The 16,426-nt window shown below is 39.5% G+C and overlaps 1 protein-coding gene across 1 annotated transcript in view; it reads right to left on the minus strand.

Annotated features, from left to right (window-relative positions):
* Positions 1 to 10,365: 10,365 nt before the first annotated feature.
* Icos (inducible T cell costimulator) overlaps positions 10,366 to 16,426 on the minus strand; it is a 20,442-nt gene continuing 14,381 nt past the window's right edge. The window contains exons 2-5 of the mRNA XM_026786540.1: positions 12,854 to 13,192; positions 12,117 to 12,223; positions 11,096 to 11,180; positions 10,366 to 10,547 (exon numbers count right to left, since the gene is read on the minus strand). Coding sequence (XP_026642341.1) covers positions 10,534 to 10,547; positions 11,096 to 11,180; positions 12,117 to 12,223; positions 12,854 to 13,192 — 545 coding nt within the window. The 3' untranslated portion in view covers positions 10,366 to 10,533. The remainder of the gene's footprint in view (positions 10,548 to 11,095; positions 11,181 to 12,116; positions 12,224 to 12,853; positions 13,193 to 16,426) is intronic.

Consider the following 16,426-nt stretch of genomic DNA (forward strand, 5'->3'; position numbering starts at 1 on the left):
GTGCTTCAACATCACACCTGATTTTTCTGGCTCTTAACGAGCTGTTACGGAGCGCTTTGGAGAGGTTTTTGAGTAAATGTGACACAATTGCTTCTTGGGTTGCCGTCTCTGGCAGTCTTAATGTGTCATACTGGGATAGGCTTGGTAGAGATCTGGATTTTGCCACTGAGCAAGGTATGCTAAGGAAGGGAGGTATATTTGTGTGGTTTGAATTATCGAGACCTCCGGAGTTTGCAGTGGAGTGTGAGATGTCCTCTGGCAATTGGCTCAGCTTGGCTATGAATGGAAGTATCTGGGGCTGTGTGTGATATGAAAAATTTAAAGAATTGTCTAGATATCTTTTAGGTAATTGGTCTGGTGAATTCGAAAAACAACTGGAAAAGCTGCGAGTGGCGATGGTGACTGCAGATTCCACACGCATGGATACCAGCCTGGCAGAAGAACTATCTTCCTGGATCACTCCATGGACCATCTGAAGGAGTGGGCAGGATAGGAGCCCTAACAAGCTTAATGGTGCTTGCCTCCCTGGTATGCCTATGGTGCATTTGTCACATAAGGGTTTCACAGCATTGCAATGCAGTTATGATCATTCAGGCCTTCACAGCCGTTGAAGCAGGACAGTCTCCCCAGGTTTGGCTAGAGATGTAAGAGCAAGTCTGATTGCATGTGGGTTGGTGTCTAACTCCCACCTCTGTAAAAAGGCACCAGACAGGTCTAGTGTTCTCTGAGTGGATGACACCTGGACAAACACTAGTACATGTTTCATTTTTAACAGAGATCAGACCTATACTCTTGCCTGATGCTTTTACAAAACAAAAGGGGGAACTGTAGCGAGCTGCATGGTGTCACACCTGATGGAGATGTATAATCAACTCCTGAGATGGCTAAAGCCTGACCTATGCTATGATCACGCCATGATTGTCAGCTGCCTGCATATGTGTGAACCTATGGGCAGTGCCCACCTGGCAGTTCGGAGTTGGCAGCCCATGCCTACTTAAGGGCTGGGAGAGGTTTTGCCCGGGGAGAGAGGAGAGAGAGAGAGAGAGAAAGAGAAGGAGAAGGAAATAGATTGCTGTAAATAAAGTCCTGAAAACTGCTGCAAGAAGAGTTCCGGGTGTTGCGTTTTTCCTTGCTGGTCGAGGGTGGACGTGGCACTACCCAAGAGCATGGGAGATCTTTCCACTATCTGGTGTCTTCTTCAATTTCTTTCTTGAGAGATTTAAAGTTCTTGTCATACAGGTCTTCTACTTGTTTGGTTAGATTTACTCCATGATATTTTGTGGCTATTGTAAAGGGTGATATTTTTCTAATTTCTTTCTCAACCCATTTATCATCTGTGTAAAGAAGGGCTACTCTTTTTTTAGTTAATATTTTACCCTTGCCACATTACTTAAAGTGTTTATGAGTTGTAAAAGTTCCTTGGTAGAGTTTTTGGGTCATTTTTGTAAACTATCGTATCATCAGCAAATAATGAGAATTTGACTTCTTTTCTTAATTTATATTCCCTTGATCTCCTTTAATGTCTTATTGCTCTAGCTAGACCCTCAAGAACTATATTGAATAGATATGAGGAGAGTGGACAACCTTGCCTTATTCCTGATTTCAGTGGAATCACTGGGAGTTTCTCTCCATTTAGTTTGATGTTGGCTGTTGGCTTGGTGTATATTGCCTTTATAATGTTTAGGTATGTTCCTTATATCCCTGTTTTCTCCAAGACCTTTATCATGAAGGGATGTTGCATTTTGTTGAAGGCTTTTTCATCATCTAATGAGATGTTCATGTGGGTTTTTTTTCAGTTTGTTTATATGGTGGATTGCATTGACAGATTTTCATATGTTGAACAATCCCTGCATCTCTGGGATGAAGCAGACTTGTTCATGGTGGATGATTTCCTGATGTGTTCTTGGATTCTGTTTGCCATATTTTATTGAGTATTTTTATATCAGTGTTTATGAGGGAGATTGGTCTGTAATTCTCTTTCTTTATTGTGTCTTTGTGTGGTTTGGGTATCAGGGTAATCGTAGCTTTATAAAAAGAGTCTGCCAATGTTCTTTCTGTTTCTATTGTGTGGTATAATTTGAGAAGTATTGGTATTATTTCTTTGAAACTCTTGTAGAATTCTGTGCTGAAACCATCTCATCATGGGTCTTTCATGGAAGACTTTCAATGACTGTTTCTATTTCTTTAGCGGGTATTGGTCTATTTAATTTGCTTATCTGTTCTTGACTTAATTTTGGTGTTATTTATCCAGATAATTGCCCATTTTCTTCAAGTTTTTCAATTTTGTGAAGTACAGGTTTTTGAAATATGACCTAATGATTCTCTGGATGTTCTCCATGTCTGTTGTTATGTCCCCCTTTTCATTTCTGATTTTGTTAATTTGCATATTCTCTCTCTGTCTTTTGGTTAATTTGGATAAAGGTTTGTCTATTACGTTGATTTTCTTGAAGAACCAACTCTTTGTCTCATTGATTCTTTCTATTGTTTTCTTTGATTCTATTTTATTGATTTCAGCTCTCAATTTGATGATTTCCCGTCATCTAGTTCTCCTGGTTGAGTTTGCTTTCTTATTTTCTAAAGTTTCAAATGTTCTATTAACTCAATAGTGTGGGACTTTTCCAGCTTCTTTATATAGGCATTTAGTGCTATGAACTTTCCTCTTAACACTGCTTTCATCATGTCCAATAAATTTGGGTATGTTGTGTGGTCATTTTTATAGAAGTTTAGGAAGTTTTTTATTTTCTTCCTTTATAGAAATGCATTTCTATAGAGGAAATTGAGATAGAGATACTACAGCAACATCAGAAAACTTTGTATTCTTATCAGCTTGATTACAAGAGAGTAATGATTTGTTTTCTATCAATATAGTTTGGGTTGTTTTATAATGGCATTATAATTTATAATTATGCAAAAGAATATCTTTGCCAGGTGTTCTTGTGAAACATTCATGCTCTGTCATGCATCAGTTCCTTCACATTACTAAATTAGTATTCTAGTGTATAGATTTTGCATAATTTATGCATTCAGTAGCTGATGAACATTTTGCTTGTTCTTAGTTTTTACTCACCAATGGATAGTGTTATTACAAAGATTTACATACAGGTTTTTGTTTAAACCTATATTTGTCATTTCTTTGGGGAAAGAGACTCACGAGTGAAATTCCTTGGTCATATGGTAAAAGTCTCTTAAACTTTATAAGAAATTTGCAGACTGTTTTCCAAAATGGCCTTCTGTAAATGGAGACTGGGCTTATGTTTCCCAGCTGTCCAGATATAAACAATCACACGGAAACTATATTAGTTACAACACTGTTTGGCCATAGGTTCAGGCATATTTCTTGTTAGCTCTTACAACTTAAATTAATTCATTTCTATTAATCTGTGTATCACCACAAGGGTGTGGCTCACCAGTAATGTTCTGGCATCGGTCTCCTTTGGCAGCTACATGGTGTATCCTCAACTCTGCCTACTCCTTCCCTCTATCTCTTTTTGGATTTCCTGCCTGGCTATATTCTGCCCTGCTATATGCCAAAGCAACTTCCTTATTAGCACATTATCACAGGATACAGGAGAGAATTCCACATTAGTCTTCTAGTTTTGGATTACCAATAGCAATGTATGAAAGGTACAGTTGTTCTAAAGGGCCTCACCATGATTTGAGGTACATTACTGTGTAGACAGCTCTTTGGACCACCAGCTCACAAAAAAAATGACACTGAGTCTTATTGTTAACTATAAAAGCTTGACCTATATCTTAGGCTTATCCCATAGCTCTTACAACTTAAGTCAACCCATTTATATTAATCTACATTTTGCCTCATGGTTTTTTGTTTGTTTGTTTTTTTTAACTTTCTTCTATCTTGCAACTCTTGTTTCCTTTCTGTGTCCTCTGGAGAGAAATTTCTTGCACTTTGATTCATCTCTTCTTTTCTCTCTGCAGGGAAATCCCACTTTATCTCTTCCTACCTAGCTATTGGCCATTCAACTCTTTATTAAACCAATCAGAAGGCACCTTGTCAAATACACATCTTCACTATGTACAAAAAGATTATTCCATAACAAACGCTACTGTGTGGTTGGTACTATACTACTTTTCTTTTATTTACATTGGGCTGCTATGGGACACTTTTTTTCATGTGATTAGTGCCATATGTAGGTCTTTGAAGTGCTTGCTACATCTTAGTTCTATTTTTAATTGGGCTGCTTTTTATGACATCTAAGAACTATTTATAAATTCTGATAGTATGTTTAATGTCATATATATACAACATTTACAGATCTGTGACTTTATTTATTTGATTTTGTGTGCATATGGATTTTATCTGCATGTATATCTGTGCACCACTTGCATATGCCTGATGCCTACAGAGGCCAAAAGAGGATGTTGGAACCCCTATAACTCTAAGTAACACACGGATGTTGAGAATCAAATTTGGGTCCTCTGGAAGAACAGTCAGTACTCTTAACCACTGAGCCATCTTTTCATGTTCCCTTCCTTCTTTCCTTCCTTCCTTCCTTCCTTCCTTCCTTCCTTCCTTCCTTCCTTCCTTCCTTATTTTCTTCCTCTCTTCTTTGTTTTTTGTATTTAATAGGATATTTATTTTAAAACTTAGAATTTACAGGAAATTAGTGAAAAAATGAGGAGTGGCTGGGAAACAGTATATATGGAGGTGTGAAGAGAAGTCAGGGTTTTAATATCTATATGAACATCTTGTGTTAACTGTCAGTGTCGTCCAGGAAAAACACTGTGGGGAGAACTTGGATGCTAATTGTGAAATGTTTTTTGATTTTTGTTTAGACTCATTTATTTTTGTTCATGAATGTTTTGCTTGCATGCCTACACTTATGTGTACTCCCTCATGCCTGGCCTGGTACCTAGGAGTGTAATGTGCCACATCCCCTGGAGTTGAAGTTACAAATGGCTGCGAGCCATCGTGTGAGTGCTGGGAACTAAAAAGCCTGGGAACTGGGTCTCTGCAAAGGCATCAAGTGCTTTTAACCTCTGAGTCATCTCTCCAGTCTTTTTTCCCCAGGGATGAAGGAACAGCGTCAGGGAAGATGGCTTGTCTGGCATACCCAAGCATACCATAAGAATTTCAAGTGTCTCAAAGAATTGATGGGAGGGTTTTGGCTCCTGTGATAGGATTCAGAAGAGAATGCCACGCTGAAAAAGGTACCAAGCCATGTGGCTAACATAGAGAAGAATAATGGGCTAATATAAGATGTAAGAAAGAGTTAATAAGAAGCCTGAGCTAATAGGCCAACCAGTTTATAATTAATGTAGACCTCTGTGTGTTTCTTTGGGATCTAACGACTGTGGGATCCAGACGGGACAGAAACCATAGTCAACAGGAATTTATATAAGAGTGTGGACTGCAGATGAAGTAATTTAGCACCACGAAAGTATTTTCAGTAGACTCCACATCATTGCAATAATGATTGAAAAGGAATTGCAACATTGTTCAGTCATACATTGCAGTCATGTTGGGTCATTACTATAGAACCAAAATAGCAGAATACTGAGACATACTAGGAGAAATCACACTTCAGGAGTGAGTATACTCGTCAGAGACTACACGTCGGTGCTACTGTGTTGTTAGCACCACAAAGCTGTTTGTAGTCCTCTTTTGCTAGATGGATGCACCCCTTTCTTGGGAGAAAGAAGGCCAGACAACCATGCTTTGTGCCCATCTCTTTTCTCAGGGATCATATTTCCAGTGAATCGCCCTGACCACAGCTTCTGGCTTCTTGTGTGGACCCTCAGGGAAAAGGGATGATACTGGGTCATGATTAGAACATGTCCCCAAAATGGCACAGCAATGGAAAGATTTTGAAAGACCAAGAAAGTGAAGAGTCCACAGGGGTTGGCAGACAGATCCCAGTCTGTCTCACTGTCATAGACAGAACATATTGCAAGGTGGTGAGCTTGTTAAGATTCAGAATCTGAAATTAGAAGCACTAACAAGCAAAGCAGAGAGAGATAAATATGGCGTGGAGGGAAAGACACCTTGCTTGCCTTCTGGTGAGAAGGGCAGTGCAGTCACCATCTTCCTCATCTTACCTAAAGCACAGGCCCTAGAAGAGGAGAGTAGATGTTGACAGTGATGCATTCACTCTTCTGGAATATTGCAGATCCACCAGCTCTTCTTTCTGTAGAAGGAAGGTTAATCAACAGAGTCTGGGCACAGCCTGTCTTCTATTATCTACCCGATAAAAGTCTTTATTTTTTAATGGAGAGTTAAGGATTTAGATCACAAAAGTAAAAAAAAAAATCTCTCCTTGTAAGGACTGTGAACTGATTTGGAAAAAAAAACAATATTACAAGATGTAGAATTTTGTCCACTGGAAGTTAAGACACTGTTACTGAAACTCTCATAAGAGCCCTTTTCCCAGGGCCATGCTGGAAACAGGGTAAGGGAAGCCATTCATAAGAGCCCTTCTTCTGAGACCATGCTGGAGATGGGGTAAGGGAAGCCGGTCACACTTTGCCAGGACTTGGCAGTGGCTCCGCAGAAATATTATAGAATTTTAAAAAGTTCTATGGAGAGTCTTAAAGAAGAGCTTATTCCCCACGGTGTGGAAGCTGTTGCAAAGTGAGCAAGGAAATATGAGGTGGCTCAGTCCAACAGATCAAAGCTAGTGTTTACACTTGAGTTCCTCTAGGAACACTGAAACAGTTTTCCATTGTAAGAAATATCTGTGACAAGTGAAAAAAAATACTAACAGTTGTGGAAAGAAGAAAGTTGGTGAAGGAATATATATTGATATTTAGTAAGCCAAGTAGGCAACTGAAACTTTGCCCTTCAAACACACTTTGAAGGTCAATGTAAAGCCTAGAGCTTGCAGCTGTGCTCCTTTACCCAGGGTCCACTGTGGCATTGGGTCAGGCAAGGAAGGGGAATCCCAGGCTGGAATGTAAGACCTCCACACAGGATAAAAGGGCATCCATGCAATGGGAAAGCTCAGGGTGGGAACTGGGGCTCAACCTGAACAAAGAGAGCAACAAGATCAGGTAGATGGGCACGAAAGTCAGGGCCCAAGCAGATACAATGTGGAGTAGGGCAGAAGAGAGAAAGGAGAGGATGCCATGTAGGTTTTAAGCCAGGAATTAATCTATAGTTAGTGTATTAAAAATGTAAAAACAGGGTTTCCTACTGTCAGATAAATAAAAGGATATCGAACTAGAATGATCCATGAAGTGTTTGTTGTGTGAGATCCATGGCATGTATGTGAACTTACAGATTTCTGAATAGGTACAAATATAGGTATGTATGTGTCCACAGTTTTGTAGATACACAGGCATAGACATATGCATCTTGGTTGTCTCTGTATTTATACTACCTATCTGGATAGATGTATATCTCCACACTGTCTACTGCCTGTTCCTAAAAGCATGGAGACCCTAGAATAAATTATCATAACTGATGTCAAGACTTTGGCTTTTATTTGTCTATCAATCTGGATAGATATTTATCTCCAACACTGTCCACTGCCTGGTCCTCAGAGAATGGAAATCCCAGTAACAATGATTATAACTGATGCCTAGACTTTGACTTTCAATGCACTTCAAATGTATTCTTTACTGACTGCTAAGGATGGAATAACTTTATTTTCAAAACAGAATAATGGATTGGAGATACAACTCAGTTGACAGAATACTTGCCTAGCATTCTTGAAGTTCTGATTTCAACTCCATTATCCCAAAAATGCAGGTGTTGTTACTCACACTAGCAATACCAACCCTCAGAGGTAGAGGCCACAGGATCAGAAATTAAAGGTCATTCTTAGCAAATCTGAGGGCCAGCCAGAGCCACAGAAGACTATTTCTTAGTAATGAAAGAAAATAGAATAATATTAACATTTATTTTTATACATTGAACGAAATAAGAAACCATGACACCATGAAGCTACAAATGAACACATGAATAAACTGAAATTATAATGAAGAACAGAGGACTTCAAAATACTTTCTCACAAAGCATATTTATTAACTGTGGAGGGCAGAATCACTTTACAATGGAGAAGCTTGAGAGACATGACCTCAGTCAAGTGATGAAAATGATCATTAATAACATAACAAACCAAAGCTGCAAGCTGCCCTTTAGGGCACAATTGAAAGAACACAGTACCACTCTTCTGTTACTTCTGATAAAGATGAATAACCTGATTTTATTCATGAAGAAATGTCAGAGTGACTCAAACAAGGGACATTCAAAAAATAATGACTGGTGGTCTGCAAAAGATCCAAGGCCAAAGACTGAAGAACTGTCCAGAATAAACACTCCAGAGACATAACTACACACAAAGGGAAGTCTCCAGCGGAACTTCCAGTTCCTGCATGCATCCTAGAAACAAGGGACAGATCTTGAATGCAGACCAAAAACTAGGTAGAAATCTGATGTTGGTGGCTGTTGAGTCGTCTGAGAGTACAGCCTTCTTTTCTGTAAGAAATAAGCACCATTCCATGGGACTCGGCGGTCCATGGGGAAAGTAACTCAGAAGCCGGAGCACTCTTTGTCCTTTGTATGTCTGTTTTCTTATGAGTTTGTAGATATTTCAATGTTTAAAAGGGAGGGAGCAAGATGAAGAAAGCAACTATATTATACAGCATATGAGGTCATTCATTGGAGAGCAAGGTCTAATTTGTATGTGGTAGCTAACTAAGGTCATCACTTCTTTGCCCGCAGAAAACACAGCAAGGTTATAGTCCATTGCTAGACACAAATATTTAACTTTTATTTCTTGTTATTGCTAGTATTTTTTAACAAGTGGCTCCTCTTAAAGCCAGTTTCTATTTCACAGAAATTTTGTATTTTTTTTTTTTTTATAATTCATGGTTAACTGTTCAGTGTTGGGATTGGGGATCCTCCACGGAACAATGTGAATGCTAGCCTCTGCAACTCCAGCCCCCCCCCCCCACACCTAGGAAGGTATATCCAACTCAGGGAATACCCTTCCAAAGCCAGCCAGGCTCCCCGAGTCAGCTGAAAAGAGAGAATACCATACTTGATTCAAATTACAACTTCAGTACTGTACTGTACATAGCCAGCATTACACATGCTTAATGTAATAAGTATATAATGGTACATCAGGTCTCACTTTTGAAGTAAACTGTAAGTAGGCAACTACAATTTAAGACTGTGAAGCAGCCTTATTTTACTTAAAGTTAAAATAAAATGTTACACACACATTGACGGCTCCAGAAGCCTCAGGCACACTGACAGGAATGTGGAGAAAATGGTCCTGCTCAGAGCAATCGTTACAGCTAACTCGTGTTCTAAAGAAGACTATCCTAGTGCGCCAGGGCCGACTTTCAGGCTGCATATTTAGGACAGGCGATTCTGTCTTGGCTCCTTTGTGCTTCTTCACACCTCCTAGAGTCCAAAGGAGCTGCTTGTCCCAGACTTGATGACTTCTCACAGCCTTGGGATTCCAACTCAGTCTGGAGTGCTACTCCAGGCTCATGGGAACCGTTTCAGTCTGTCAAACCCAGAGGAAACATGGCTGCAGTCTGGTAGTCACCTCCAGAAACTACAGCTGGCAGGCTAAGCAGTTAATTCACTCTACCCCAGAAGAATGTTTGTCCATTAACCACAGATTGCTTTGCTTTCTTGCAACTATAATATGATCTACAAAAATAGCTATGCATGTGATTAATAGCACCATGGAAACGTGGATAATGGTAGAAAACATAATAGCAAAATTAATTTGCTTTTGATTCTGAGCAATGTTTCCTACCACTAATATCAACACATTTTAACTGAATTTGAGAAAATAAGATGTTTTTGGAGGAAAAAAAACTACTTTGGCAGGAAGAATATGAGAAAATTATATCTTCTGCTGTTTTTGAGCAGCAGAATGAAGAAACATGTAGACTGAACTTCCTGTTTGCAGGGGCGGCAGGCTGCCAAGTAGACATGTGGACATGTCTTTAAAGGAAAAACTGAAGGCAAGAGAAAGCATCTAAACCCCTCCAACAGTGATCAGCTGGAGTCTAGAAGTTGAAAGAGAATGTTGTGTTGGTACTAAAGCAACAGTGTGGTATATACACTAACACCTTAGAAACACAAGAGTTACAGACATGAAGCATCTCCCTCTACTGGCTGATTCTAGAAGGTATACTGATCCCTACAGCAAGAAAAAGTAATCTAAAATATGAGGGCAGATGCTGACCGTTGTCTGCTTGTGTGTTCTGCAGATAAATACCGTTGGATTTTTGTGAAAATGTTGTAGGTGTGCCTGTTTTACTGGCCTCTGTATAGCTAGAAGCAGATGCGATGTGTGTGGGGGGGGGAGGGGGATTAGCCCAGTGAGGTCTGTTTGTTGAGTCCACATGAGTTGGACCTTCTATTAGAAGGTGTTTGCCTTAAAATAACTCAGCAATTCTCAGGCAGTCACTGATCCAGACAAACAAAACACCCGAAGGAGATTCCTGTAGTCAGATGTCCCATGGTCCAGAAAATAGAATTTCTCAGTTCAAGTATCAGGGAAACTGGTCAGTGTGGTTCCTCCATGGGTACCAGAGTGTTCCAGATCATGGAGTCACGCCTGTAACAAAAATTCCACATGAGCTGAATTCCCTTCAACAAGCTTTCTGACCTATGGATCTTTTTCTTATGTACTAAGATTTGAACCAAAGAACTCATGCATGGTAGGCAAGTGCTCTACCAATGAGCTGAACACAATGAGACTTTTCTGTACTATTTGTTGGGAGACAAGGATGCATCAAGTGGCCTGCTTTTTTCTTTCCCTTCTCTACCATCCCTCCCTCTTTCTTCTTGCTGAATTTGAGACAGGATCCCATATATCACAGACTGGTCTCAAACTCAATATGTAGCTGAAAATGACGATGGTCTTATGATCCTCCTACCTCCAACTCCTGAGTACAGGGATTACAGGTATAATCCTGCTTGTGGATTACATGGCCTGATAATGGATAAAACCCAGTGAAAGTGAAAAATCAAGGTTTTCACATAAGAGACTAAAATTATCCTTAGGTACATTTTCCTTTCTTTTAAAATAAAAATATAGAAATGGCTTCAAGCATTAGCATGAAGAGTACTCCTCCTCCCCCAAACCTCTGAAGGAAGCCATACCTGCAAATTTAGACTTTTTGGCTGTGTTGACTGCTGCCATGAACATGTATTCACTGTTAGGGTCATGCACACTGGATCCATATTTCTGAAAAAGAAAGTTAGAAACATGGTTTATTTTCTGATCTTTCTCACCTTCATGCTTGTTTTCCAAGTGCTTTCTGGTTTTTGTTGAGGTGGCCAGTAACAAAAGGCTCAGTAGAACAACATGCAGAATATTTGCGCTAAAAAGTGCTTTCTGAACTAGGAGATGGCTCAGAGGAAAAAAGCTCTTGTTGCCAAGCCTGATGACCTGAGCTCAATCCTCACCACCAACATAGTGGAAGGAGAGAAAAGATTCTTATGCCTGTGAGCACACACACACAGCGAGAAGGTCTTTAAAAATGCTTTCTGCGTCATTTTCATCCTCATTTTTGACTTGATTATTCCTTCCTAAATAGAGTTTGATGATAGACTTTAGGGCATACACTAACTCCTTCTCAAATGGTTGTCTGGTACACACACACACACACACACACACACACACACACACAAGGAGTCTGGCAATGTAACATCTAAAGAAGCAGTTTCCCTCCTAGCTACTATTGGTACCTAGTAAAATAACCTCGTTGTTTCAATTTGCCCATTAAGAGAAACTTAACAACTAATTGCTCTAGCTTTGGCTTGACTTTTAAAAAGTGTACACTCAAATATTAATCCAACATTTAATAATTTTTAAAAATCAAAGGCACCTATTTTTATATTTAAACCTCATTCCTAACATTTATCTGTGATGGGCCCAAATTTTCTATCCTCTTATGAAAAAAGCAGCAATAAAAATGTATCTCTGTGAGCCTCCAAGTCCTTTGGGGGATGATGTGAGCTATTAAGAAACAAACAGATAATCTCTGTTCCAAGTCATTAGTTTAATTAGTATATAAATTAGGGGAAAAGAATTGTGTCCCTTTTGTTCAGGTTACTTTGAGACATTGATGAGTCAATAACCAGCTAGGAAAGAGCATAAGGGAAAGTAGAAATCACTTACCTTTTTTGCAAACCGGAAGACAAATATGCATCCAAAAATATATACCACAGCAAAAGCTGCACACCCTATGGGCAACCACAGCTTCAGCTGGCAGCAAAGTTGTGATTCTGGGTTGGAGAAGGAAAAAAGATACATTGATAAAATATCCAGAAACACTGTGTCCTCATTCAACACTGCATAGAGAAGGCTTTCATAAAATGGAAAGAAGGTTTTTAATCAAGGAAGGGTTTTCTTCCTTACAATCAGAGGATCCAGTAGATGTCAACCAACGTCACCTCCACATTACAACAAGGACCCCAAAGTTCAGACTGGAAAGGCTATGCTAGTTTACAAATGCGACCAACAGGTGGAGACTTGCTATCTGCAGCTTCCACAAGAATAAGAAGGAAAACACATGGTATAAAACTGGTTTTCAAATCACTGCATCTCATTCTCCAAATGCTTTCAACCTTAAGTGAGTAGAGGTAATATTCACTGAGCCATGGTCTGGATGCTTGAAAGATTAGGCCCTAACTCTAACTCAACAGTATGTATAGCTAAATCACTTATTTGACAATAAATATCAGCTTAATATTAAGGACATATTATTCCTTTCATACTTAATCCAAGATGATTTGTTGCCAACTACATCTAAAGGATGTAATACAAAAGATACTTGTTTGTGTCTTGGTGAGAAAAGTCTTGGAAATGTGCATAAACTCTTAAGCCCCAACGATAAAAAGCAACCAATGTCTTACCGTAAATATGCAAATATTCTTTGCTAAGGATCTTTTCTCGAAAAGGAGGTGGATCAAAAATTGACAGACTACAGGAGTAATAGCTCCCATGAGAACTGTCCAAGTTGTTTAAGTAAAAGGAGACACTGTTGTTGGACAGCTGATACGGACAGAACTTCTGATTCTTAATGGAGACCACGTTTCCATTTTCCTTGGTCTTGGTGAGATCACAGAGAACTTCTGCCCCCTTCAACAGCTGCATTTTTAGCTGTTGGACAATCTCAGAGTATTGACAAAAAATCTGTACTCCTCCATTATGAAATGAAAACATCTTATGATTGGCTGCGTCATTGATTTCTCCTGGGTCAAAAGAAAGAGAACGAAGTAAGAACGCTGTTTTGCGGACATATTGCCAAAATAATTATATTTAAGTGGGAACGTGATTTCTGTTTATAAAGTCACCTCTATTTATACCAAAATGAAAGATTTAATAGCCAAGAAAACAAAACCAGAATGTGACAAGGCAAAACTATGCACAATGAATGGACTTTTCATGTAATAGCCTATAGAATGTTATGTATCAAGTAGCATGTGTAGATAGTATGACTCAAACACAGGGGTCTCCATGCTTTTGCAGGTTCCACACTGGGGACGAGATGGTAAACAGAGAAATGAGAGGTTTGCTATAGTTTGCTATAGGAACAAAGTACTATCAGGGAAAATGACATTGCTTGGGTGGTGAACTGTAATAGTCATGTGAGGGTCAGGAAATGTCCCTTTGAAGTAGTGAGCTTTAAAACTTAAAGCATGCTCTTCTTTTAGCTGAACAAGAAAAGACTTGCAGAAAGATGACATGAAAATTTTTTTAAAGTATATAAATTTACTGGGTCTAAAATTGAATGGTTATATATTAATAGCTTTACATCCTCCAACTGAAAAATAAATAAATCAGTTATGTTTAAATAGTAATATTTCTTCTATGGATCCATTTGCTAGGAACCAAACCAGATGAGGCCCAAACTTTTGCTCCCCTTTTCATGTTTTCTGATTCCCAGAACCAGAGTTGCTTTTGTGAGCTACGCAAGAGGAAGGGACTAAATGGGTTTATCCTGGTTGCAGATTGTGAACTCTTGACTTAAAGGTTCAAGATTTTCTTCTGTTTATTTTGGGTTTTTTAAAAATGACTTAATTTTTTAATGAAAAATGTTATACTAAAATTGTTTGGAAAATGGTAACTTTAAGTTGTAAAATCTCTTTTTTCTTAAGAAGATCAAACAAGTATAAACTAATTTTTTTTAAAAAAAAACAGGCATCCTTTCTAAAACAGGGAGTATATTCATATTTTTGACTTTGACTTTTTAGTGGTATAATTTTATATAGCAAACATAGTATTTTGTGCTCTGCTAAAGTCATATGATATTCTACCATAAGTATTCAATTTTTTTACATGTTTGATATGATCATTTTAATGAGTATATAATGAATAATTTGTGTTACTCTTTCATAATTTATTAAAACTAAGCACAAAGGTGACACCAGGATTATTTTCATCACTCTGATTTTCTGTAAGCACCATAGCATTTGCCCAAATATGTCTTGCCATATTACTTCCTTAAAGAAGAGCTCCAACTTAGACTTCCCACAGGTCAGGGAACCCTGATTTCTCTTCGAGCTGATGAGGGAGGAGGACTTGATCGGGGGAGGGGGAAGGAAATGGGAGGCGGTGGTGGGGAGGAGGCAGAAATCCTTAATAAATAAATAAAATTAAAAAAAAAAGATTGGCGTCATACAAAATGATCCGTTTGCCAATTCTCTGTTTATGCTTGATGCCTTAACTCCTTTCCTGCTTCATCACAATCATTTTATTTATTGTTTGTTTATTTCTTTTAGCATCTCTAGCCCTTAGTGAATACTTCTCATGTTTCCAGGAAACATTCTCAAACTAGACATTTAGCTGTAAAAAAACACACATGCACACACAGGTGTCCCAGCTTTCTATCTTGTCAATATTCCTTATTCAACAATAAAGCGACAGGAAAGAGTAAACAAACGTAGTTTTGAAAGGATTAAGTGTTGATCTGAAGAGAGTGCAGAAAATGCAGGTGAAACGTAAACCGAGACCCTGGATCCAGGGACGCGAGCAGAACTTCAGAGGGACTTTTGCTCTGAGAACATTAGTGTTCTCCCGTGTTCAAACTTCTGTTTGATGCCTTATCTCCCAGAATCTGCAAAGCGAAGACCTCAGAGAGCAGAGGTGCTTATAACAGGAGTTGCAGTTTGTGGACATTCACTCGTCAGAAGGTACTCCTAGATCCACTGCCCTCCTGCTGTGTTCTGGGGGGGGGCAGATGACCGCTTTAAGTGTGCAGAAAATGTGATTCTAAATTTCCTGAATGAATGCACCCTAACGCTCTTGCCTAAAGGGGAGAAGAGGGTTTGAGTCAGGAAAGAACATAGAAAGCAGAGAGGTGTCTGTGTGCTGACAGTCTCTTAGTCTTGGCTTGTGGTAATTGTGGGGGTGAGGTAGCCTATATGATCGTTCTTCAAGTGTTCTTTTGCTAGTCGTCCATGTCTCTGTATGGATGTTTTGTCTTACAGTTTGGAAGTCAGAACATATGCAGAAGGAAAATAATGCTGCTTTCGTTTTATTTAATACAAAGGAAAGTGTGAGTTAACGGCAAAGGGGTGGGAACAGACTACAGGCAAATGGGTGCAGCTGCTTTGGCTTCAAGTGGAGGGCGTTCTGCTTGAGGACGCTTATCTGTGAGCGGAGCGCGATGCTTTGTACCTGCTGCAGAAGATAAGATCAGTGGACTGCTTCAGAGAAAATTCCCCGGAGAGTTTAGAGTGGCAGCAAGCAAACCACAAAGAGACCCTGGGACAAAACTGTCTGCAGCCACTATAGACACACATAACATAAAAAGTGTTGTCTGTCTGTTTCCCATTCTTTGCCCACTCGTGAACCACAAGCCAGCACGTGGTGAAAAATAACAATGTAAGTGCTCAGCAGTGCTGCTCAAGGAATTCAAGAGCAAATTCTGGTTCTGCCCCATGACCAGCAACTGGGTCTGCACCTAGCACACCCTGTGAACTTCTCTCTTCTCATGTGTAAAATAAGAAGAGAAAACAATGTCTTTAAATGGTTCTTTCTGGGGAGATGGCTTCGGGGGCAAATTACCTATTGTATAAGCATGAAGACTCAGGTTTGGACACCCAAAACCTGGCGTCTGTCACCCCAGTGCATGGAAACAGGCAAGGTCCAAGGACTTGCTGGGCAAGCACTCTTCAAAAAAGGTGGGCTCAGGTCTACTGAGAGACCCTGTCTCAAAAGTAAGGTAAAAAGTGATTAAGGAGTCACTAGACGTTGACTTCCGGCCTCTGCAAATGCACACACACACACACACACACACACACACCCCTACCTGTACTCACACACTCTGTGTACACACACACTAGAATCCGGCCTCTACAAATGGACACACACACACACACACACACCCCTACCTGTACTCACGCACTCTGTGTACACGCACACTAGAATCCGGCCTCTGCAAATGCACACACACACACACACACACCTACCTGTACTCACGC

This window comes from Microtus ochrogaster, linkage group LG4, assembly GCF_000317375.1.
Source record: "Microtus ochrogaster isolate Prairie Vole_2 linkage group LG4, MicOch1.0, whole genome shotgun sequence".
NCBI lineage: Eukaryota > Metazoa > Chordata > Mammalia > Rodentia > Cricetidae > Microtus > Microtus ochrogaster.